The sequence below is a fragment of the Amblyraja radiata genome, chromosome 1, assembly GCF_010909765.2.
Source record: "Amblyraja radiata isolate CabotCenter1 chromosome 1, sAmbRad1.1.pri, whole genome shotgun sequence".
NCBI lineage: Eukaryota > Metazoa > Chordata > Chondrichthyes > Rajiformes > Rajidae > Amblyraja > Amblyraja radiata.
The window spans coordinates 53,282,096-53,307,065 of NC_045956.1; the positions used below are offsets into that span (position 1 = coordinate 53,282,096).

General features: G+C 39.0%; 1 protein-coding gene across 3 annotated transcripts; it reads left to right on the forward strand.

Moving 5' to 3' along the window:
- The first annotated feature begins 606 nt into the window (after positions 1-606).
- LOC116973747 (transcriptional activator protein Pur-beta-like) lies at positions 607-22,316 on the forward strand. 3 transcript variants are annotated; one of them, XM_033022068.1, is made up of 4 exons: positions 608-1,235; positions 1,272-1,937; positions 3,780-3,876; positions 8,561-12,065. In XM_033022068.1, exons 1-2 carry the CDS (start codon positions 747-749, stop codon positions 1,929-1,931), a joined length of 1,149 nt encoding a protein of 382 aa, XP_032877959.1. In that variant the 5' UTR covers positions 608-746; the 3' UTR covers positions 1,932-1,937; positions 3,780-3,876; positions 8,561-12,065. The 3 variants fall into 3 exon arrangements, with proteins under 3 accessions (XP_032877952.1, XP_032877948.1, XP_032877959.1); XM_033022061.1 differs by lacking the exon at positions 8,561-12,065 and adding an exon at positions 21,601-22,316 and having other exon boundaries at positions 607-1,937; XM_033022057.1 differs by having other exon boundaries at positions 607-1,937.
- The last annotated feature ends 2,654 nt before the right edge of the window (positions 22,317-24,970 follow it).

The following is a 24,970-nucleotide window of genomic DNA, read 5'->3' on the forward strand; positions in this document are numbered from 1 at the left end:
GCCATCTTGCTCTGCTATAGGATCTTTGCAGTCCAGCGTCACCCTAAGGTGCCGGTCATGCGCCCTTCCGCCCGCCGGCCACGTGACCTAATGACGCCACGTGACACCCGGCAACCATCGGCCTCCCCATCGCTCGATTGACAAACCAGTTACTTTCCACCCTCCTCAGGTTAAAAATCAATAGCGACGGTCTACGTTGTGGATGTAAGGCAAATAAAACGAGATGTTAATCTCAAAATAAACGGTTTGGGGAAGGGAAAAACAAGTGAAGCCTGTAGGTACACAAAATTGCTGGGGAAACTCAGCGGGTGCAGCAGCATCTATGGAGCGAAGGAAAGTGAAGCCTGTATTTCGATCGACCGCCGCACAGGCTCCGACCTCTCCGCCGACTGAAAGCTCGTTGTCATGGTGACGGGGTTGCGTTGACGCTCCACCGGGCGCTCACGCCGAGTGCGAGCATGCGCACAACGGCTCTCCTCGTCCAGCGCTCACGTCAAGTGGGAGCGCGAGCATGCGCAGAAACTCCCCACCATTCAGTGCTCATGTCGTGTGAGCATGCGCACCGGCTGCCCCTCCCCGTCCAGCGCTCACGCTGAGTGCGAGCATGCGCACTGACTCCCTCCCTCCCAATCTCCCGGCGCGAGAGGAAGCGGCGGCTCGGCGCGCTGGAGCTGCGCGGTTTAACCAGGCCGCGGGGACAGGCAGACCGACAAGGCCGGGAATATACTCTCATCCCGCCTCCTTTAATGGCGGACAAAGACGGTGACCGTGACAGAGGAGCGCCGGCTGACACCACCGTGCGCCCGGGCTCTCCGTTACCGGCAGCGCAGCCGCTGCCCGAAGAAGAAGAGGAAGAGGAGGAGGAGGTGGAGGATGAGACGACAACAACAACCATCACTACCACCACGGCGGCAGCGGCTGCGGAGGACGAGGAGGCCGACGATGGTGCCGAGCCGGGGAATGGTGAGGCCGCCGCCACCGGCCCTCCACCGTCGCTGCTGCTGCAGACCCAGGAGTTGGCCTCCAAGCGGGTGGACATCCAGAACAAGCGCTTCTACCTGGACGTCAAGCAAAATGCTAAGGGGCGCTTCCTGAAAATCGCCGAGGTGGGCACGGCGGGCCGCAAGAGCCGCCTCACCGTCTCAATGCCGCTGGCGGCCGAGATGCGCGATCGCCTGGGCGACTTCATCGAGCACTACGCGCAGCTGGGGCCTGGGGGCGGCGGCATCGGCGACGCCAGCTCCCGCAGGCCGCCGCAGCAGCAGCAACAGCACCACAATCAGCCCACGCCGGCTCCGACCTCCCAGCCGCAGGTCCCGCTGCAGTCTCGGGCCCAGGAGGGGCAGGGCGAAGCGCCTCCGCCGCAGCGGGTGCTGAAGAGCGAGTACTTGGTGAGAGAGAACCGCAAGTATTACCTGGATCTGAAGGAGAATCAACGCGGGCGTTTCCTGCGCATCCGCCAGACCATGAGCCGAGGCCCGGGCTGGGGCTACTCGGGCCAGGGACAGACCATCGCCCTGCCCGCTCAAGGCCTCATCGAGTTCAGGGACGCTCTGGCCAGGTTGATCGAAGATTACGGTGTTGGCGGCGGGCCAGGCCCGGGAGGAGGAGGAGGCGGCCTCCTGGGCGATGGCGCCTCGGCTCTTGTGCCGCCCGAGCTGCCCGAGGGCACCTCGGTACCCGTCGACAACAAGAGGTTCTTCTTCGACGTCGGTTCCAACCGCTATGGGGTGTTCTTGAGGGTGAGCGAAGTCAAACCGGCTTACCGCCACTCCATCACAGTCCCCAGCAAAGCCTGGGAGCGATTCGGCGACAACTTCATCCGATACGCCGAGGAGATGAGGGCAATCCAAGAGAAGCGCAGGGACAGGAGGGCCGAGATGTCCAGGGAGACCGTAGCAAACAGTGAAGAGGAAGAAGAAGGAGATTGACATCCAGTACTGAGCCTTTTATTTTTTCACCCTTTATTTTCCCTCTGTCGAAATGAACAGTTTCAAAATTTCCAAATCCTCTATCGTATTATCCCCTTCTGAATACCATCTCTCCCATTTCCTCTTCCCTTTTCCCTTAGTGGATCACCCTTCCTGCCTGATTGCCGTCTCTAGCCTATTCACTAGTTTTTGATCCCAATCACCGCAATTCTGCTATCAATCAGCCTCCTAGCGGCCAACTCGTTTTACCCTGTTTGCTCTTTTCCCTCGTCCCTCACCTCTGATCAACAACACGTCCATTCCACTGATTGCCATTTGTCCTCCCATCATCATCTCGCCTCTCTATATCCCTTCGTCCCTCCCATTTCGCATCATAGTCATCTTCCATTCTCTATTTGATTGTCTTTACACTCCCACACATTGTCCCATCCTCTGCATGATCATTGCATCTCCTACTTATTTCAACCCTAGGTGCCGTGATCTAACACTCATTCCTTTCTCGCTCTTCACCAGTATCTACCCCTCACGAATGTGATTTGTTTTTTGTTATCCACACCACTTCATCGCTCTACCTTGATTGATTATCAGTTTTCTTGTCAGCCTTTTCCACTTTCCATTCAGTCAGCTCCCTTCCCTGCAAGTTTTGGGCTGTGATTACTCCCCTGGCCCTTTCCAAGTGTCATTTCCTCTGAAATGAATATTTAAGCTGTTTTTTATTGGCTCTATTAGCAAGACCTCCCAAATCCCTGTTTTTGAGTAATTCTTGCCTCTCTTCATTTCATTATACAATCTACACCCACCCCGATCATCATTAAACCTTCCCATCATTTATCATCACACAAATCCAGCACTCAATGTCCTTACACTGTCATCTTTCCCGTTTCAACTCCAGCTCCTTGGTTGCGTGACCCATCCACATACCTGATTTTTATGCCAGTATCTTCACATGCATGTCCTCTCATCCCTGCAGAGCTAATACCTTCTGACCTGCCCATCTGTAATCATCATTTATTTCCAACCCATTCTCAGGTTTGTCTTCAGTTTCCACCCTGTTTGCCGTTACTCTATTCCGTCAGCTCACATGTTTGTCCTACGTGCTGGTTCATTATATTCTTATTCCTTCCCCCCTAATCCCTCCTCACGATAAACACATCTGCTTGCCTTTCCTGGAAAAAGGATCCCTTTCCCCCAAGTCACTACTTCACCTAGTCTCCCTCCTCACCTGTTCCTTGCCTTCCATCCATGTCCTCTTATGTTCTTTCTCCCACCAATCCTTAACCTCGTCTACTTCTTTCTTTTCACTCATCCTCATTTGCTTCACCATTCTTATCTCCTGTACCTATCTGTTCAATTTCTTCTGATCAACTTTCACCCACACCACAGGTACACAAAATTGCTGGAGGAACTCAGCGGGTGCAGCAGCATCTATGGAGCGAAGGAAATAGGCGACGTTTCGGGCCGAAACCCTTCTTCACCCACACCACCCCTCCTTCTCATCTCTCCATACATAGTAATCTCTTGACCTCATTTACTTTCCACTATTTATTTTCTCTCTTCAATATCATCCATCCAATCCTTGCCATGTACTGTCATCTTCCCACCCAATCTCTCTTTATCCTTCCGCGGTAAAAATACAATGTAAAATAAGTAATTTGCCCAGTTTTATTGGTCTGTTCCTTAAGGAAACAAAAGATTTTAAATAGTTCTTTGTGCTCAGTTTTGATTTTCAAAAGAGCTTTGAGTTTCATGTGGTAATTATTGCATTTTGAAAACTTGCCATCTTTGGAAATATGTTAATTTTACAACTAAGCATTTTTAATTTAAAAATCCAGTTACTTTTTTTTTCAGTACAGCCTACCAACAGAAATAAGACTGACTTCTCGTAAAACCTTCATGGAAAATATGTGCATCAATTCTCTACGTGAACAGTTACAGCCTGCCTGCTGTAAGTAAAGTTGTACCAACTTATTCCACTTGATTCACAGTATATGAGCCACAGGCCCATTACTTTACTGAAAGAATCAAGCTTTTGTACAGCTTTTAAGCTATCAAATCTATGTTGTCATAGAATATGGCAACATAAAATCCACATCAGCACAAAATGTGATCTACATTTTGCATGTACTACCGTATACGTTTGTGACCTTCAGTTTACAAAATTTGAACAGTACCTTATGAAATATTTAGTACTGGTTTGTACAATCTGCACTGAATCCAGTACACATCTTTCTCCACCTCACCTTCCTTCCACCGCACCCACCCCCTTCCCAGAACTTTCCCTCTGTTGATAAAGTAATGGGGTTTTAAAGCAGGCAATAACTCCCTAATAGCTCAGTTTAGTTTATTTGTTGCACTTTACCAATTTCTAACTGACAAAAAGGGCATTCCATACATATTGAATAACCATGGGAAATAATCCGCAGACCAGTGTGCCAAAGGATTGCCCCCAGACATGAATGAATTGTCTGGAATGTAAGGATGCATAAAACTCTTCCTTTTTGTTAGGACATGGTTATGGGCAGCAAAAAATGAGTTACTGACATGTTGTATCTTTGACAGGTATTTAATAGCCTTTAATGTTTTTGCACTTCTTTAAAAGAATAGCAATTGGGTGCTACCCTATTTTCCCTATATCAACTGGAGACAACCATTGACTAATAGTACAGTTTTGCACCTAGGCAGCCACTTCGGTGGTGCTATCATTTATCTTAACAAAATGGCAACTTGTAGCAAGGGCACGTAGATGGAGAACCAAAACATTCAATGATAAACTACAGGAATTATAAGTATGGGAATAACTACGCCACTTCATGCTGCTACTTTTGTGATGATGTGGGTCGTGAATTAAGAGCTGCACCTACAGTACTGGGCGGATAAGATTAATCCTCAGCATCAACAAGTAGAATGGATACCAGTATATATGGGGATTTTGATGCACATTAATACCCCCTCATAGGTTATTTTCTCGTGTTATGACAGCTTTTTTGCACTGTGAAGGCACTTGATGTAACTTTATAACATCAGTTGGAATTTATTGCAACCTAGTATTTTTTGCCAAGTTCAATTGCTCTCTTTTAGAAAACTATATGTATTATAAGGGACTAGTGACCATTTCTGCAATATGTAAAGATTTGGAAATATTTTTAAATAGTTCAGAGTGTTAACCTGCAGATTAACTCTCATTTAGCTGCCCCTTGATTCCTTGCAACTCAATCTTTGCATAAGACAATCGGAAGATATCTGAATAAAATGTGACTTCTAAATTGTCACTTAAATTCATAAGATGACAATCAAAATAATTTTGCTTTGAAAGTTATAATTATACTCTACGTTTTCTACAATAGAGGGAGAAAAGATAGTTTACATGGAATTGTACCCTTTAGTTTTTTTCACAAAGTGGTTGTTAAACTGATGTTATAAAGTTATAGCATTTAATTTCTGGGGACAGTGGAGGAACTCTCCCAGAGGAAAGTTTTTGGCATTTCTCTCCCCTGGCTTGGTACTTAATCTATTAGTGTTTTGAGAAATTTCATGTAGTTTTCTCAAAGGGAATTGCTGGGAATGTGTGATATGTTAATTACAATGTTATCTGAGTTCAGTGTTTTTGATGTAAATTAATGTAACTATTTATAACCTAGAGTAATGCCACAGTGTAGCACTGTTTGAAATGGGCAGTGTTATCCTTATCTGTTTACATCAGATAGAGTATATTGCACATGGGCACAGTTATTAGCAAAAAAAACTATTAAGAGCCTTTAACTGTGCCGTTACTTCTGCTGCACTCAAATCAATGAGCTATCTAGGTTAAAATGAATTTAAAACTTTTATAGTGTGCTTGGTTTATAAAATAACAATCCACAGAAAAGTTCGGTAAAATGAAAATTATTTCAATGGTTGCAATACAATTATGAATACAAGAAAAGACAAAGAATGCATGTAAATTTATGAAGCATTCTTACATGCATTGGGCAATTTACTAAAGATAATTAGCAATATAAGTAAATGTTTTTTCCTTTGGAAAACAAGTTACTCTGTAATAGTAATAATTTGCTGGGCTACATTAGGTCAAGATTTAAGTGGTTTTGATAGAACTTGTCAAACATCAGTCAGGCATCATATCACCAACAATGCAATGACTTTCTATTTATGATAGCCAGCAGCCACTTAAATGAAACATTTTCATATTTATCTTCCACAATATTTCTTTCTGTCACATCCTTACTTGCTCTCTTCTGAGTGTCAGCTTGCTGATAATTATTCAAAGGATTGTGAAGATTACAAACTTTAATTTATCATGACATGGTTGTATTTTTGGTTCTCATATTTCTGTACTGTTGATGTGATATCTGGAAATTTATTTGCTATGGGCTGCTTCATGTTTTTCATTGTTATCCTTCCTAATTATCCTCTAACTTTGTCAGAATTTTTACGTCTACTGGTATTCTATAAAGTTGGTCCAAATTGCACTTAACAAATAGGCTGCTTTATATAATGGAGGGCAGTTCAGTTTGAAAGACTCCCAATATCAATTGGATCATGCAGTGATCGATTTCCTGTTCCTGAAATGCCTGAAAATTGTAAAATAAAAGTCCCTATTGCATTGGGCATAAGGCTCAATGTACAGAGCCCAGGTTATAAGTTGGCAGTGGAAAACTAAAGGTTTTTGTTTAAAAAAAAAATTTAAAGTCTTGGAAATTAAATGATCAAAGATTATGTACTTGGTAGCCATTTGAGGTAGAGCATTTTTTTAATTGAACATTTGCACTTTAGTTTGAGAAATAATTAACGCTAACTGCCCAAGAGAAGTGTAAATGTCTCTTTCCAGAGCTTATCATTAATATTTTTGCAAATGTAAACCTGTTTCTCTCAAAACAACATTATAGATTGTGCTTGACCGTGACTGGAGCTATTGTTTAACTGCTTTATATTTGTGGCGCAAACATTTTTGATGCTATAAATTTGAAATAAAGATTACAAATTCTCAGCAGGTCAGGCAGTATCTATGACAAGAGAAACTAAGTTAACATTTCTGGTTAATTACATTTTATTAGACCTATACAAGTGTGTTTTAAGTTAGGGACACGGAGAAAACAAAAAGGGATGTATGTGATAGGGTGGAGACCCACATTATCCTGTTAGCATGATTACTTTTGATATCCTACTAAAGTGGGAAATTAATGTTTCTAAATTGTCGGTGATCTGTGTGAAGGAGTGTAAATAGAGGATGTTGAATTACTGAAGTAGAGAAACGGGAAGATAACAACATGCTGTAACAATGAAATGCAAATCGCAACATCGAAGTAACATGCAAGCATAACAACTGCTCCATTTCCCATGCTCCACTCAAGAGATCCCAATAGCCCCCACATTCAAGGAATCATTCTCCATAATTTCTGCTGCTTTTCTCGAGTTTCCATTACCAAGCATATCTCCTTTTACCTCATTTTAAAGGAACCATCCCATCTTTACTCCACCAACCATTCTGCTATTCATTTCTTACAGTGTGGAAGCAGGCCCTTTGGCTCAACTTGCCCATACTGGGCATTATGTCCCATCTACACTAGTCCCACCTGCCTGCATTTAGCCCACATCCCTCTAAACCAGTCTAAATGTTGCGATAGTACCTTTCTCAACTCCCTCCTCTGGCAGCTCGTTCCATACACCTACCACCCCAATGCGTGAAAAAGTTATCCCTCGGGTTCCTATTATATTCCCCCCCCCTCCCCCCAACTTAAACCTAACTCCTCTGGTTCTTGATCCCCCTATTCTGGGCAAGAGACTCTGGGTCTACACAATCTATTCCTCATGGTTTTGTAGAATCATGTTTTCTTACAATTTAGTCTGTTGCATTCAGGAGTTTATAATTTGGGTTTCATTACATGAGACAAACCAAGTGCAGATTGGGTTATCACTTTGCAGAACATTGTCACAATCTGTTGGAACTTAGTTTATTTCTAAGGCTTTATTCACCTTTCTCTATACTGCCACTTCCACTCTAACTCTACTTTGGTCTCCTATTCCATTCCAATGACCCCCGAGAACTCGACAAGCTGCACCTTATATTCCAGCTAGGCATGTTGCAGCCCTTGGGACTCTTTGTTCAATTCAACAATTTCTGATTAAAAGGTTTTTGTGTTTACATTAGAGCTGGCCATTTTTGGTGAAAGAGATCCACCTCTAACACTAATCATTTTTTTCTCTTTCCATGGTGGTATTTCAAATTTTCAGAAATTGCTGCGTTTACAGTTCCAATATCTTCATTCTCATGCTCTCTTTCTTGTGCCTGACGTCTCTGCTGTGCTTATTTATCTTCCTCTATTCACACACCTCTGGACAGATCAACTATAATATTAAACCTTCATTTTCTACTCTGAGACACCACGAAGAGTCACAGGCAATTGCTTTCCATTATTGTTCCCATTGCTCTCCCTACACTTCATCTATACAATTGTTTTCTCGTATTTCCAGTTATTACAAGGTTAACCCTTTTTCTCCTATTGATGCTGCCTGAACTGTTCAACATTTTTGATATTATTTCAGATGGCCAGCATCTTCAGTTCCTTTCTTTACATATCTAAAGTCATTGCAGTCAGAAGATGAAACTTCAACCTCTTTTCCTTTCTCCACAGGTATCGCTTGACCTGAGCATTCCTAACTCTTTCTGTTTTTGCTTATGAATGATTTGGTTCGGAACATTCGTCAGTTATTAACCAGTTTGGGTGAATTTATTGGAATTATTTCAATTGTCTTTTTTCCCCAGTTAGTATTCAGTTTAATTTTATAATTCGATTAAATATCACCAACCTTTTAATGGAAGTGAAACAAGCAATTTTTTGCCATTTAGTTAACGTGGTGCTTATATCAAGTGAGTTGGGTGAGATTGTGTCTGTACTTTGAAACGTAGGTTGTTATAGCTGACAAGAGTCGATCCAAATGTTTTTTATCAGAAAGTTGCTGTTAGTAAACTTCAAATACAATTGTCTGCCAACTTTCTACACGTGTTTCAGTTATTTTAGTTTGTATACTTCTCTGTGGAGATATTTGCACATCTGAAATTTGAAGCCATAGTGCATTAAGGATAGAGTTAACCCTTTATGGAGATTTTGACGATACTTCATGCAGAATCTCGTTTAATCAGCCTTTGTGTTAAAGTTAAAAGAATCTTAAGATGCTGTAGAATCTAGGAACTCTATTTTTCTTTACAAGAATGCCTGCATTATCTTTTAGAATGTTAATCGTGATAGTTCACTTAGGAATATTCAACTGAAATTCCGCCATGATGTAGTTATTTTTGGGGAGAAAATCAGTTCATCTTTTTGAACAGATAAAAAGTTTACTGAGATTTGAGAATACTCGATCATGTTAAAGCTGTTACAGAATTTACTTATTCCGTTATGACATGAAATATCTGGTCCTTACAAATATTGATTTTTGTCTGAAGATCTACAGATCAAAATGCAATTAGTTAATTTCAGCCACTTAAAACGATTTTGTTGCTTTATTTCATTCACCTTTTTGCATTGAGCAATGTCTACCCATGTGAAACAATTCCTCTGTAATGTTAGGCTCTTTAGATCATGTCAAATGCTATTGATAATGGATAAAAATAATTTCTTTCAAATTCTTTTAATACATCAAATGGATAATAGTGAATGGTTTTATATTTATTTTAATTGATCGTGTTATCCATTGGGCTTAAAGGTTTATGCCTGTTAGTGCTGCACAACCAAAGAGCCAAATTGAAAAGATTGGGAAGCAATTTCCTGCAGAAATGAATGCTGATACCAATAGTAGCTGTGTTGTTCCTGGAATCTCACTTGTGGGTGGATTCTTTTTGGTTGATTTGATTACTGGAGCACTTTAAATATTACATTCAAGAACTATAATTTTATTTTGCATGGATGCAGACTGAGTTTACATGGCGTGGAATAGACTTGACTCTTGGCTTATGCACTAGTATTCAAGCATTGAATCTGAAATCCTGAGATATGGCACAAGTACTGTGAAATATGGAAAGAGGAAGCAAAGGTTTGGAGAACTGAATCTGTTAGGTTTTTTTTTTTGCACCATTGTACTCCCAATGTTCAGTGGCAGAATTTAATGCGGAATCAAAATCCCCAATGATTTAATTGGGAATTGTGGCCTAAAGACTTAGGAGAAAAGGGGGGTGGTTGTCCCTCTTTTTAAGTTAAGTTTTTGATTTAATGTGTTTAATTTATGTTTATTTTTCATTGTGTTTAGTTTCATCTGATTCCTATTAATATTTTGTTTACTTCCAATTTTCATATTTTAACTGTCTCAGAGATGGATTAAAAACTATTAAAACAAATGTGTAACTTTTGCAGGCTGTAATGCCCCCTCCCAATTTTGCAACTGTCAGAGGCTCTTTGGGGCATTTTGAGGTGGATTATCCTTACTGTGCTGCAAATGGCCTTTTGTCTTTCCATGTCATGCTTCTAGACTCATGAATTCAGGGGGCCAGCAAGATCTGTCTGTTATATGCAGGCATGGAAAGCACAGGTGGGGCTAGGCTAACATTAGTGTTGCAGCTCCATTTACAAAATGTACCTAGATTTGGGCCTTTATGCATGTTCTGGTGTATTAATAAGGTGTGATGTTGAAGATACAAATATGCTGTTTTGCATGTTATTTATAGTAATGTTCATGCTGCCTTGTTAACAAAATCATTATTTTTCTTGACTGATATTTATGTGTAAGAGGAGGGAAATCTTCATATGTAAATCTTTATCTCCTATTAAACCTTGATTTCACTGCAGAGTTGGAAGCAGAATGGTACTGTGCATTTTATTTTGTGAATGAGTATAAAATGATCTATTTAAATCTTAACAAATAAAATTTTAGTTCAAAAGCGGATTTCACCGCTATTTAAAATAGGTTATTTTATTTTCCTCTTTCTCTGTTTTGTGGAGATTAAGGTAAAAAGTAAAATTGATAGACATATAAGGCATTCAATACAAAGCAAATATTTAGCCATTTTGGAACTCTTTAATTTTCAGTTAAATTAATGGGAATGAAAATCAACCATTTTCTATTAGCAACAACCGACCAATATATGAATCTACAATTACATGCCATCAATAAGTTAAATATCTACCCCTGTTTTTTTAAATATATTTTCAAACATTTAATACAGACGATATAGTTCATTGGCAATTGTAGTTGTGGAGTTCTTTTCCATACCTAGAGGATAAAGTGTGGATTTGGTATGTGTGAATTTATTTTCCTGTCATTCCATCTTTCTCTGTTGGATTATTTTCTCTGGAGACCTGATAGAAGCATATAAAATTACGAGGGATAGATGGAGTAGACGTAGTCATATTAACATGGAAATAGACCCTTTGTCCCAATTCAACCATGCCAACCAAGATGCTTCATCAAAGCTAGTCCCATTTGCTCAGTCAGAATTTTTTACCCAGGGTGAAAATGTCAAAGACTAGAGAGCAGGGCTTTAAGGTGAGAGGGGTAAAGTTTAATGGAAAAATGTGTGGCGAGTTTTTGCAGAGTGGTGAGTGCCTTGATCATGCTGCCAGCGGTGGTGGTGGAGGCAGACATGATAGTGGCATTAAAGAGGCTTTTAGATGGGCATGTGTATGTGCAGGGAATGGAGAGATATGGATCACATGCAGGCAGATTAATTCAATTTGACATCATGCTCTCCACAGATATTGTGAAGCGAATAGCCTGTTCTTTTGCTGCTCTCTTCTATTTCCACATTCTTGCTGGGTCTATTTATTTTTGAGATCCAGAAAATATCCATGAGGCATTAAAAGCATAAATCTGCCTCATGCACTTTTATACTGCTGTACAGTTATGGTCAAATGAATATATTCCAATATTTTCTGAATTATAGGTGCAGGAAACTAATGGGTTCTTCTTTAAAATACTTATTAAGGAAATATATATAACCCCTTTTTTTTGGCTACCTGGATCGTTATAACAATAATCTAATACAATAATCTAATCTTTGTGCTCAGACATTTCAGAGGAAATTGCTCTAATATACATTAAATGTAGAAGGATTTGTTCCAATGCAACCAAGGATTAAAAGATTTTATAATTTGTAAATACATAAATTATGTGCGTGGGATTGAAAGCGTGTGTCCTCTTACTATTTAAAAAACCTAGTAGTGCTTATATTGACCATAAACAGGAGTAATTGCCCATTGAATATGAAAACATACAAACTTGTCTTTTCCTGATGCATACATTAAAACTAAGTTGGTGGATTTCAATGTATAAACATTAATAAAATAAAACAAGTGTACATTTATTTTATTTCATTAAAGTTTATACAATGACTCCTTGAGACTGGCAAAACAAGTCGATAGTGGTAAATAAGGCATATAGTATGTTTGCTTTCATTGGTCGGAACATTGAGGATAAAAGTCAGGAAGTCGTGATGCAACTTTATATGACTGGTTAGACCACAAATGGAGTATTGCTGTTGTCCTGGTCGCCCCCATTACAGGAAGGATGTGAAGGCTTTGGAAAATGTGCAGAGGAGGTTTAACAGAATGAGGCTTGGATTAGGAAGTATTAGCCACAGAGAGCAGTTGAACAGACATTGATTATTTTCTATGGAATGCTGGAGATTACGGGGAGACATGATAGACGTATTTAAAATAATGGAAGGTATAGATGGAATAGACAGAACCGTTCTCCCAGGAAGGAAAAATCAAATACTAGAGGACATAGGTTTAAAGTGAGAAGGGAAAGGTTTAAAGGAGATGTGCGGGGCAAGTTTTGTGTACTGTGTGTTTGGGATGTGCTGTTGGTGGTGGTGGTTGAGGCAGATACAATAGTGGTATTTAAGTGACTTTGGATAGGCATGTGAATGCACAGAATGGAGGGATGTAAATAATGTGCAGGTAGATGAGAGTTGGTCTTGACATGATCGTCACAGTCGGTGTGGGCAGACATTGGGTTTTTGTGCTGTACTGTTCTATGTTAAATCCATTTAAGATTTGTAATTTTAACTAATTGCTTCATCTGAGCAAGTTTGAACTGGCATCAAAATTAAATCTCTGGATTGTTGCCTGAGCCATACACATTGGCATAAAGACAAACTGCTCAGTAGATTTAATGCTTGGCTCAGAGAGTGACCAGGATGGGAGAAGATTTAATTAATGGGCACTGTATAAAGGGGTCTTTTCTGTTATGACTAGTTCCACTTAAAGTAAACTGGAGCCAAGTCCCAGTGAGCAAAATAACTAGGGCACTGGATGCATAAAATCATGAACGGAATATATAGGGTAAATGCACAGTCTTTTACCCAGAATAGGTGAATCAAAAGCAAGACGACATATGTTTAAGGTGAGAGGGACAAGATTTAATACAAACGTAAGGGGCAACGTTTTCACATAGTTGGGTATATGGAATGAGCTTCCAGAGGAGGTAGTTGAGGCAGATACTGCAACAGCATTTAAATGACATTAAGAGAAGTACATAGATTTGGAAAGGTTTAGAGGGCTGTGGGCCAAATGCAGACAAATGGGACGAGCTTAGTTGGGGTATCTTGCTCGGCATGGACAAGTTGGGCCAAAGGTTTTGTTTGCATGGTGTATGACTCTATGAAGGTTTAAATTGTAGGCAGGACTATCAGAAAGATTGGAGCAAGGTAAATAAAAAATGGTCAACTATATGGCAAAATGATAGTATTTAGTAAAATACATTATTTAACGATAGTAAAAAGGCATCAGATTGACCTCAGAGAAACATAGAACACGCTTAAAGCGATAAGCAGTAAATCTGCATAAAGTATTTTGAACAAAATGGGTGAATTAATAATAGAAATGGAAATAAATAGATTTCACCCGATGCTTTCTGTTGTAGCTATGTGCATGGTGTCTGAAGCTGGGGAGCAGGTATCTTATGCAAATTTTTTTTTAATGGTTTACAAAATATGAAGGATTAACAAACATATCCTCATAAATAGTAACAACAGGGAAAGGGTAGTGGATCAGATAGTTAAAATGTAAAATTGGTTTGAGTTGAGTTTGAGTAGAAAATTTCCCTAGTAGTATTTGTAGCTTAATCCACTATGAAAATCGTAATCACAATCTGTGCCTCAATTTTGCCTATTGATGATCTGCAGAATAAATTTTTGAAGAAAATTATATAAAATATATAAATGCCTATCACGCCTACTTTGCAATTTGTTTTTATTTTGACATTTTTAGACCCATTGCGTTATAATTTCCCTGGAAAACATGTCTCCATCAGGCCACATGCAGCCTGATACGTTGAACCGACGCACTGTTCGCCTCCCATTTAATAAAGCTCACTGTCATGCTCAGCCCTCCCAACTCCAAACTAACCCACTGTTGCCCCATTTTTCCACCACACTTTCCAGGACGGATAGCCTATCCTATACTGTCTGGGATCGCAAGAAGTCAGTAAGAGGTCACACTACTCAATGGGCCTGCAATACTGTTTAGTAAAACTGCTGATAACGGCAAGAGAGGTACATTTTGGGAATTGTTTGTTCTGTTAGCATATGATGCAGAGGCAGAAGCAAAGAGGGGTGAAGAAAAGGACGAGTTAGGAACAAAGAGGAAGGTATCCTTGGAAAAAACATAAAATTGCAAATTCTCTAAGAACATAGAAACTGCTAGAAGAACTCAGCGAGTTGTGCAGCATCTGTGGAAAGAGAAACCAGTTTACATTTCAGGTCAGGAACCCTTCCACAGAAATTATATGCTTGCATCAATCTGAGGAAGTACAAAATTGATGTATGACCATTTCATTAAAAAAATTCCATCTGTCTAATTACTTGCTAATTGGTCTACTTTCAATTGTTGGCAATGCTGTTGATGCTGTCAATAACCTGCCCACTAAAATCCAGTCATCGGGACACTCAGCTTCAAAATACATCACATTCTTAAGTTGAAACATGGACCACAGAGCTGAAATGCAGATGTGAAGTGACATCAAGGTAATATTTGACCAAGTGTGGCATTAAGGAGGCCTGATAAAACTGACTGCCATCACAGGAACAAGATTTAGATTCCTACTTTCTTCAAAAACAAAATGGTTGTGGAGGTGAATAGGTCAGTCATTCCAGTCTGAGAACATCAACTGCAAGATTTCTCAGTGCAATTTCCTTGGCATAACCACTTGTTGATGCAACTGTGACCTTCCTTCCATTATGTCAAAAGTAGGGATCTTTCCTGATTCCGCCCACATCTCACCAAATGAAATAATCTACATCTGCATGCAACAGGACCTAGACAACATTAGGCTTCGACTGATGCGTGGTAAGTAACATTACTGACACAAAAGTGGCAGGTATTGACTGTCTACAACCATTGATATTCATTTACATTATGAACTCCAAATCTCCCTTCATTGGTATCCGGGGGGGGTTCATCGCTGACAAGACACTCAACAGGCTATGCACATAAATAGGTACATGAGCATGATCAAAGGCTGGATATCCTATGGTGAGCTTATCCCCAGATACCCTGGAAGAAGAGTGATGGAATATTATCCCTTGTCTGGATGAGAAAAATTCAAATAAAACTTAACTCAATAACTGCTCTGAACGTGCATTCCCCTTACCACCAATACACGTTAACTGCACTTTGCACCATTTACACAAATGCTGCAGTTATCTACCTGAGCATCTCGCATGTATGACCCAGGAAAAGGGCAGTGTATGCAGTTCAGTTTTAAGATATTTTCAACTCGTGTAAGGTACCTTTTTTTAGTGTAATCATCAAGTAGAAAATAAAAGTTCTTGACAGAGTGGACATGTGGGAAAGCTATCACTGTATCTTCCATTTAAGACTCATCTTTTTGACAGAGGATGCTCAAAACCAATCACCAAAGGGGCAGATTCTTCAAAAGCAAAAGGGTGAAAGGTTACAATGATTAGGTGGGAATGCACAGGTGAGGTTACAGATCAGCCTTGATTTGCTGAATGGCAGAACCGATTCAAAGAGGTGAATCCACACCCTTGATTAATGGTGGCTCTGCGTGTTGAGTTGGAGGTGAGAGGCAGAGTTGCGATTGGTGTTCAGATTCTGGTGACATTTGTGAATCTGAGCTTCATGGAGTTTGTTGTTGAAGATGAGGTTCTTCCAGTGATTATTGCCTGGTGGCTGATGATCAAGATCTAAAGGTATCAATGCACACCTGGAGAGCTTCCACTCATCTCAAAGCTTATAACAAAGAATTATATGTTGCATCATGTAGCCACATCCAACATTGCACCATAATGGAGTGCTATCCTTGATTGTGGTTATTGTTTTCTTGATGTTGCAGAACACCTGAAAGCCACTTCATAGAAAGCTGTTATGGAGGTGGTACAATGTTGGTGGCTTTTTCCTCCTATCTTGCTCCAACAGATCTTTCTTTTTAAACTCTTCATGGAATTCTAGCATCTATTCTCTGCCATCAAAGTTCACTTGATTTGTCTATCTGACAAGTATTCTCATCTACATACATGCCTATGTTGTAGACTCCCTTATCCGTACACATCATTCATTGATGCATGGGGTTTCATCAGTCCACTAAGTGAAAATGTTCTAAATTCAAGTGCTGAGAAGGGGTAATTTCCCTTAGTAACATGCAATGCGATTGCAGTGCAACATTTTCAGCACTAACTTTTATTAACACTTAAGGCTTGTTCGCACATTTGTCACTGCAGAAATTAAAGAATGCAAGTTTTCACCAAACACGTACTTTTTTACTTCTAATAATTACGCCCATTTCAGTGGTAATAGTTGTCGAATTTCCAAGAGGTTCGATCCTCAGAACTGCTGAAGCGTTTTAAAGCGATCTTGAGGATGCATTAAATAAATTTTAGTGAATTTCAACAACAAACAACATTGTGACATTTACAAAGTCAACATGGAATGCAAGCAAGTATTCAATTTTTCTTCATGCAAGGAAAGCATAAATTGAGGTCAAACACCCTGAAGAATAAATGGCATTACAACAATAATTTGTAAATCGAATATTCATAAATTGAGAAATGTCTGCATAACAAGAGACTAAACTTTTCTGTTATAAACTTTGGGGAAATTTTCACTTTTTTTACAAAGCAGTATTATTGGATAAAATATGATGGAAAGTTTGAGATATGAGCAATAAAGGGACAGATGATCAAATAACTTTTTGGATCTTCGTGTGAACTGGGCATGGCTGATCTTTAGTAATATATGAAATATGATTTTGTTGAATGCACTGAAGGATCTTTTCCAAACAATGTTAAGGAAACAAGCTTACAAATCCATTTTGCAAAGATATAATAATGTTCTATTAAATTAATATCTGGGGAAGGATGGTTATAACGGGGAATTTTATACTAAATGTAAGATTTCTATTCTTCCAGAATCTGTACAGAGCAAACTGCATGAACAAATCAGATTAAAATATATAAAGATATGTGATCAATAACAAACATAAATAATTATTTCAAACATTAAAATACTTCCTACCCTCTAATACTGTGGCAAAGGCAAGTTAAAAGGAATCCGGCTTAAAAATAGTAAACTGGTGGCATCCACAATTTAGACATGATTGAGACAAAATGGGGAGAGAGAGAAAATGGTAATGAGATTAAAACAGCAACAGACATTAAAATCAAATTATAGAAGCTCCATTGTATGTAGAAAAGCAGATCTGGATCTAAATTCAGTTCCCTTAGAGGATTAAAATAGAGATTAAGGATATTGCAGAGACTTAAAGCATACTGTTCACAGAAGAAAACACAAACATCATTCCAAAGTAGTGGGAAATGAGTAAAGGCCCTCTCCCACTTTCCCGAGTTACTCACGAACTCTCCCGAGTTTTCCCCTTGATTCGAACTCAGGGAATGTCCGTAGGAGTCTGTTGATGTTTCGTAGCGGCTCATAATGCCAGCCGTCAGAACTCAGGGCATCAGGTAAGTCGGGGCGTTTTTTCAACATGGTGAAAAATGTCCACGAGTAAAAAAAATAGCCCCGAGTACCTACAAATGGCTATTACCGTAATTATCCAAGTTCAAATCAAGGGGAAATCTCGGGAGAGTTTGTGAGTGACTCGGGAAAGTGGGACAGGGCCTTAACACTGGAGCAATTATTGGGAATAAACCTCAAAATGTCCTGAGACCTTATTACATAGTTCCTAGTGTTTTCAAAATAAATAGTGGGTGGATTGGTTTTCCTGTTTCAGACTGCTTTAAATTTTACTATGGTTCTCATGGAAGTCAGCAAATATAAAATTTCAGAAAGAAGAGGGCAAAAGAAATAGGACCAAAGAAGTGTTATTCTGAAATTAGCAGCAATGAAAATATTTGAGTGTATTATGATCTTTGTAACAGGGAACTTGGAAAAGCACGGCTGGACCGAGTCAAAAGATTTATCAAAAGAAAATCTTGTTTGAGAAATATATATATTCTTTCACATGTATATTCTTAGAAATTCTAAATGCTAGCCACACACCAACTTGCCTCCTTTACAGTTCTAAGAATCCCTAAAGAATATATATTTACAGACAGAAATGTTGGGAAAACCGGGGTCATTTTTGGATGAAATGACTGGACCCCCTTGTGTTTCTTCTGCTGTTTTATAAAAGATCTAATAAATGAGGGGGGAGAGGATAACTACTACTGTTTCTTGTTTAAGGCTGACATGGAGTGAAGTTCTGAATCTTTGGAATTTTCAACCTTGGAGCTTATAGATGGTTTTTAAGAGATTATTAGTATTTTAGATAAAGAGCATTGGTTTATTATTGTCCAAGATGCAGTGAAAAGCTTTTATTTGCATACTATTCAGTCCAAATCAAATCATACTATGCATGAGTACAATCAAGCCATACAGAAGTACAACAGGTAGTTCAAAGAGAAAAATATCAGAATGCAGAAGGATTTTGTAGATTGTGCATGTAGGTGGAGTTGAGGTGGAATTGAGGTAGGATATCAGTCATAATCATATTGAATGGGAGAGGAGACAAAGCAAATGGAGGTGCGTATAACTTTTTGTTTGATTGTACACTGCACAAAATGTTAGTTCGGCAGGATGTGACAGTATCAGCTCCTTTGCATGCTGAGGTGAATGACTATGAGAGGCCACAATGAATTGGCAGAGAGATCAAAATCTATGGGCATTGATCTGAGGTATGTTATAGGAGGAATATAGAGGAATTGTGATAAAACAAAATCACCCACAAGATGGTAAGGATTTGGAGCACATTGAGACCGTGGAAGAAACCCTCCAAACATTTAATATGCCGAATGATGTACTTGAGCTTAAACCTGCAGCGTTATAGGCATGGTACTGACAGAAGGAATTAGGCCAGTAGGTATTTTATGAGCAACATAGAGAGATGGCTCAATTGTCTTTCTCTGTCTCATAAGATTTCTGTGATGTTATAAAAGAACCAGTGTGAGGACTGAATAGTCAGCTATTTAAAATCTGTCCAGGTGAAATTTGGTAGTTTCTATGAAGATAGTAAGAAACATGACACTCAGTCAGAATTGGTAAAACATTGAGAATTTTTCAATAAAGTTAGTTATGAGTTTAATTTAACTTTTAAAAATTAAATCCTGTTTTGTACAATGTCCTCAATGAATGTGTTTAATTACAGTTATAACTTAGTATAATTAGTACATTAGGAATTGCGCACCCATGAATTCAGTTGAATTGTATAAAATGTGAGAAAATTATGTTGGTATCCAAATAAATGCTTTCTGTTAACAAAGATTTATTCCCCCTTGGTCTAGTTTATATTAATATCTAGTATTGGCATGTTGTGAGATACAATAGCATTTATTTTGATTTTGCTCCGGTTATTTGGCAGTAAGTTTACTGTTTAAACGATTGCACTACTATTCTGTAAAAGAATCTCTTGGTGCTTAAACAGCCAACATTCTGTGACTTTGCACATTTTAATTTCATTCTTGAAGATTTGCACTGACTCATTTTTAGATGCCTTGATAAGGCAATGTAACTATTTTGTACTTCCTTTACAACTATTGTATTTACTAGATTTTAGGTCATATAGCTGATATTTGTACACTTTTTAGATTTTTGGGACATTTAACTGATCAGAAATAAATATGCAATTTTGTTCAATTCTGCAATTGTCACACAGATTTAATTAATGATTATATTATTTAGTAACCAGTTGCTAATCTTTATCTGCATTATCATTAGGCTTTACTGATGCCAAAACTTATTTTAACCATCACCAATCAAGTTAAGTATTTAATGTTTGCTAATATGCAGCATTTGAATACTTTTATTTCAGCACCTCAAATTATTAAATTAATGTGGCCAGTAAGAGGCCTGAACCAACAATATTTCATCCTGATTTTACATTGTTCTAAGCACTCTCCCCTTCACACAATGTTTGCGAAATATGATCATCACAAAATATTTTTCTATCGTTCACAAATATTTTTAAAATGTAATATTTCCAAAATTGGTATTTACGTTAAACCATTCCGGCACTTGAAATATTGAAACCTAGTTGATTGGCCTATGATTTATAACTTTAATGTTACTCAAAATTAAAACCAATTGAGATTAAGTTGTAAAACTAATTCTGTATTTGAATTCCCAAGTAAATCATGCTGAGGGAAAGAGTAGATGTATTTTTTAATAATGGATGATATGTATGAATACTTCAGACCAATCTGCATACTAAATTCCCTCTCAAATGACTGCTTGTTTTGGGGGTTTTTTCAGAAAATTGTAATCCTATTTCTAACTGCCCATTGCTAGGGTTATTATCATAGCATTTAATGCAGTAATATGGTATCAACAAAAAGTCTTGCATTTCAAATTTTATGCCCTAACTAAATTGCACTAATTGTGTATCTTCCAAGCGTGTGTGTGTGTGTGTGTGTGTGTTATGTGTGTGAGAGAGAGAGGTTTGTACACTTGAAAAAGCTCTTACTGGTCACTGTGCAAATAAGTCCCAAGCACTTTATATCGTCGTCTCAATACTTTAAAACCTTGCTTTGGTAAACTCTTAAAAACATTTGGCTTTAATGCTATTTTTTTAATTCTTCAAAAAATTAAATTCTCAGGTAAAATAAATCCTTTATTCACTTCTAAAAATCATCTAATTAATTATGTCAGTTAAAATTTACATTAGATTTAATCATCGGTCTATTTAATTAGCATTTGTCTTTTTATTGCCCTTTCATTCATAATTAATAGTGCACATCAGTTCACTTGTAATGTGAAACTCAGTAATATCTAAATGTATCGTACATAAAATGTTATTCCATGTATTACTATTAAAACTATTACTTTTATGTGGGATTCCTTGCAACACAAAGATACAATAGCATTCTGTTTGTATTTTGTTTGCACCAACCTTCTATTATTATAGTACCTAAACACACAATGTATTCAGAAAAATGGAAGTGTGCTTTTTAGCAGAATTTATTGTTGTATTTGCGAAGTTTTAGTCTATTTGTTTCATGTTCAACATATGATGTGTTGAAACTCAGAAAATCTGCCTTTTAATTGATGTCTGATAGCATGATATGTCAGAGACAAACAGGTAGGGCTTGATGCTGATTTTCTTTTTCCCCTCTGAGACATGGGAGCGATTGAAATCCTTGCAGTCGCAAGTTCTGCTAATAAAAATAAAGGGATCAGACTATTGCTGTGCATTTTCAAACCTTGACTATGTGTTTATTTTACTACAGGATGTGAACGTACATTGGTTGAGCATCAAGCCCTTGTGAAGGAAGAGATCATTTTTCGAGGAGAAACAAATGCTATTTGAAATGATAGTTGGGTAGGGTTTAATTGTCATCGGTAAGTTTTAGACCTAAAAAACACACACACACACACACACACACACACACAAATTGGTTCTAGTTTTAAGCAAAGTACAATTTTAGTTGGGTCCATAAGTTTGGGTCCTTTCTATTTCTTGTATATGATTGCTGAAGTGCAGCATTTCCTCTTAATAGTGCTTCTGTAGATCCCAGCTATGCATACCTGCTAATAAATCGCAAGAGTTTAAAATCTGTGGTGTTTGTTCTATAAACTACTCATAAATTAAATTGCGCATGTTTTTGAAAATGATCTTTGCTGTATGTTCATTTCTAGCAGTCAGGCACTCCATGAAGCAAAATTATTTTATTAAATTTTAAGAAAATATTTTTATATGAAAAATGATCTCTTCCCCTGAAGTCTTCAAATTCAAATGGTATATCACTATGAAATATGTACTTATTATATATGTAATAACATTGCTTAACTGTATTTATAATTTGAGGTCTAGTGCAGCTGATATGTTTGTAATGCATTTGATACTGTATGTAAAATAAACAATTAAAATGGTAGTATTGTGAAACAAGTGGCCAGTTATGTTTGACTCTTAAGTTTGGATTAAAATGGCATTTTTTCTCAAAAAGAGCCTCTGTGCATCAATTATCAGTACAAATTTACACATTTAAATTCTTACTCGACCTAGTGGGACCCGTTGGGTCTGTCACATGGGAGGCCTGGTCCCCCAACGCAATATTCCACCACTGACCCATAGTCCCCAACTGCGCATGGTCGGCTGACAGGCATCCATCTTCCTACCCCTATTGTCCTCTATTCCCCCTCATCCCCCAGCACTGCCTCCTGTCCTCTTCACCATTCCCCTTCTTTACCCTCTCATCCTCCCCCTCCCTCCCTACCCCCTTCCTCTCCCTCTATCCCCCTGCTCCACCACTCCTCACCTCCCCCCTCTCCCACTCTCCCTTCTCATTTCCCCACTGCCCTCCTCTCCCTCTATCTCCCACTCTCCCCTCTCCCTGTATCCCCATCCGCCCCCCCATCCCATCCCCCACTCTCCCTCATCACCTCAAATCCTTGCCCCGGGTGCCGCTCCTCTCCCTCCCTGTGGGCTTGCCCCGGGTCCCGCTCCTCTCCCTCCCCACGGGCCCAAAGCAGCAGCCCCGGGTGCCGCTCCTCCCTCTCTCCGCGGGCTTGCCCCGGGTCCTGCTCCTCTCCTTCCCCCTGCTCTTCCTGGGGGCAGAAATTAAGTTAGAGGTAGTAAAATGAAAAGAGGACCCGTGGAGACGTTTGAAAAATGGAAGGAAACTTACCCGTGGAGCCGTTGTGAGGCGAGGCAAGTACAGGCGAAAGGAAAAAAAGATGGTGGTGTGAAACTGGGGCTGAGGACCCGTTGTGTGCCCTTTGTGATGCCAGTCAAGTAAAGACGGCAAGTGGGGGGGGCGCTGTTTTAATTTTTTATTAATTTAAAATGTCAATAACTTGTAAAAAATGCCATCAATGTTAACGAAACTTGTTTCATTTACATCACAAGGCAAGGGTGAGTAAGGTGGGCCAAAAGATTGTAGTGCTATCGTGTAGCGTTTTTGTGCAATATATAGATTATGATATTTTCACAATTGCCTCAATAGTTTTAGAGATAGAGAGTGGAGAAAACCCCTTCAGCCCACTGAGTCCATGTCGATTAATATATTTGTATGGAGCTAATGACTGCCTACTCCTGCCTTAAATGTTTTTTTATTCTTTAACCGCTGCTTGCTCCTCCACTATGATCCAAACAGTAATTTGTGAATGTAATTTGAGAGTGCAAAGATTTATTTCAAACAAGATAATTTTATAAAAAGGAATCTTTTAACAGTATCAATATAGATATATAGATTTACCTCAGAATTCACATCTCTGAGGTAAAAAGGACAAAAATAACGGAACTTTTAAACTGCACATCTACCTGTACATGGTTAATATCCTTCAATTCCTCGCCTGTTTATATGTCTGTTGAAATGCCTCTTCAATGCTGTCACTTCTCCTGGCTGTGTTCTAGACACCTACCACTCTCCATCAAAAGAAAACAATTTGCCACATGGATCTCCTTTAAACTTTCCGCATCTCACTCTACGGTTTGATATTTCCACCCTGAGAGAAACACTTTCTTTACCTACCCTGGATATACCTGTCAAAATTGTATATACTTTTATCACCTATACCCTTCAACGTTTGAGACAAATCAAACCAAATTTTTCCAACCTCTTCTCATAGTTAAAACTCTCTAATCTTCTTAGTGAACATTATCCACAATTTGCCCATCTTTGTGTCAGCTGCGAACGTACTAATCAACCCAGTTATATTTTCATTAAAATAAATTTTCAAAAATGGTCCCAGGGCTGAGCCCCGTGGAACAGCACTGCTCGCACACTTCCAGTTAGAATAACATTCCTCAACTATCTTCTATGACCAAAACACTTCTCGATCCAATCTATCAAGTCTCCATGATCTAATGTGTTTTAATCTTGTGGATCAGCCTACCATAAGGGACTCAATCAAAAGCTTTACCAAAGGTCATGTATATAACATCCACTGCCCACATTATCATTCATCTTCATCACCACCACCTTAAAAATGCTATCAAATGTATAAGACTTGCTACACAAAGCTATGCTGACAATTCCAAATAAATGTGTGCTTATCAGATGCAGTCAGGGGTTATGTGGAGAAGGCAGGAGAATGGGGTTAGGAGGGAGATATAGATTAGCCTTGATTGAATGGTGGAGTAGACATGATGGGCCAAATGGCCTAATTCTGCTCCTATAACTTATAACCTTATGCTATCCCCAAGACTCTTCTCCAATAATTTCCCCATCACTGATGCAAGGCTCACCGGACTATCATTTCCTGATTTGTGTCTACTGCCCTCCTTAAACAAAGGAGCAACGTTGGCTATTCTCCAGTTCTCTGGCTAAAGTGGATGCAAAGTTCTCTGAAGCCCAGCCATCTCTTGTCTTTTTCTTTTTTTTTTAATATTTTATATTTTTATTAGAAGCAATGTACAATAGCATAAACCGTGGCATATGACAAAATACATTTATTGTACATCTTCCATTTTAATTTTGACAAAAATGAAATATAAAAAGAGCAAGAAAGAGAGAAAGTGGAAGAGAGTGAATGTGTAAAAATAGAACCCCTAAACTACCGAAGAGTGTAGTCAGAAAGTGAGTAAGTAAAAACTTTTTTTTAACAAAAGACAAAAACGAAAAATATATATTTTTAAAAAGACCTAAACGTGTTGAT

Excerpts from the sequence above, each read along its gene's own strand:
- LOC116973747 (XM_033022061.1), top strand. The coding sequence starts at position 747 with ATGGCGGACAAAGACGGTGACCGTGACAGAGGAGCGCCGGCTGACACC.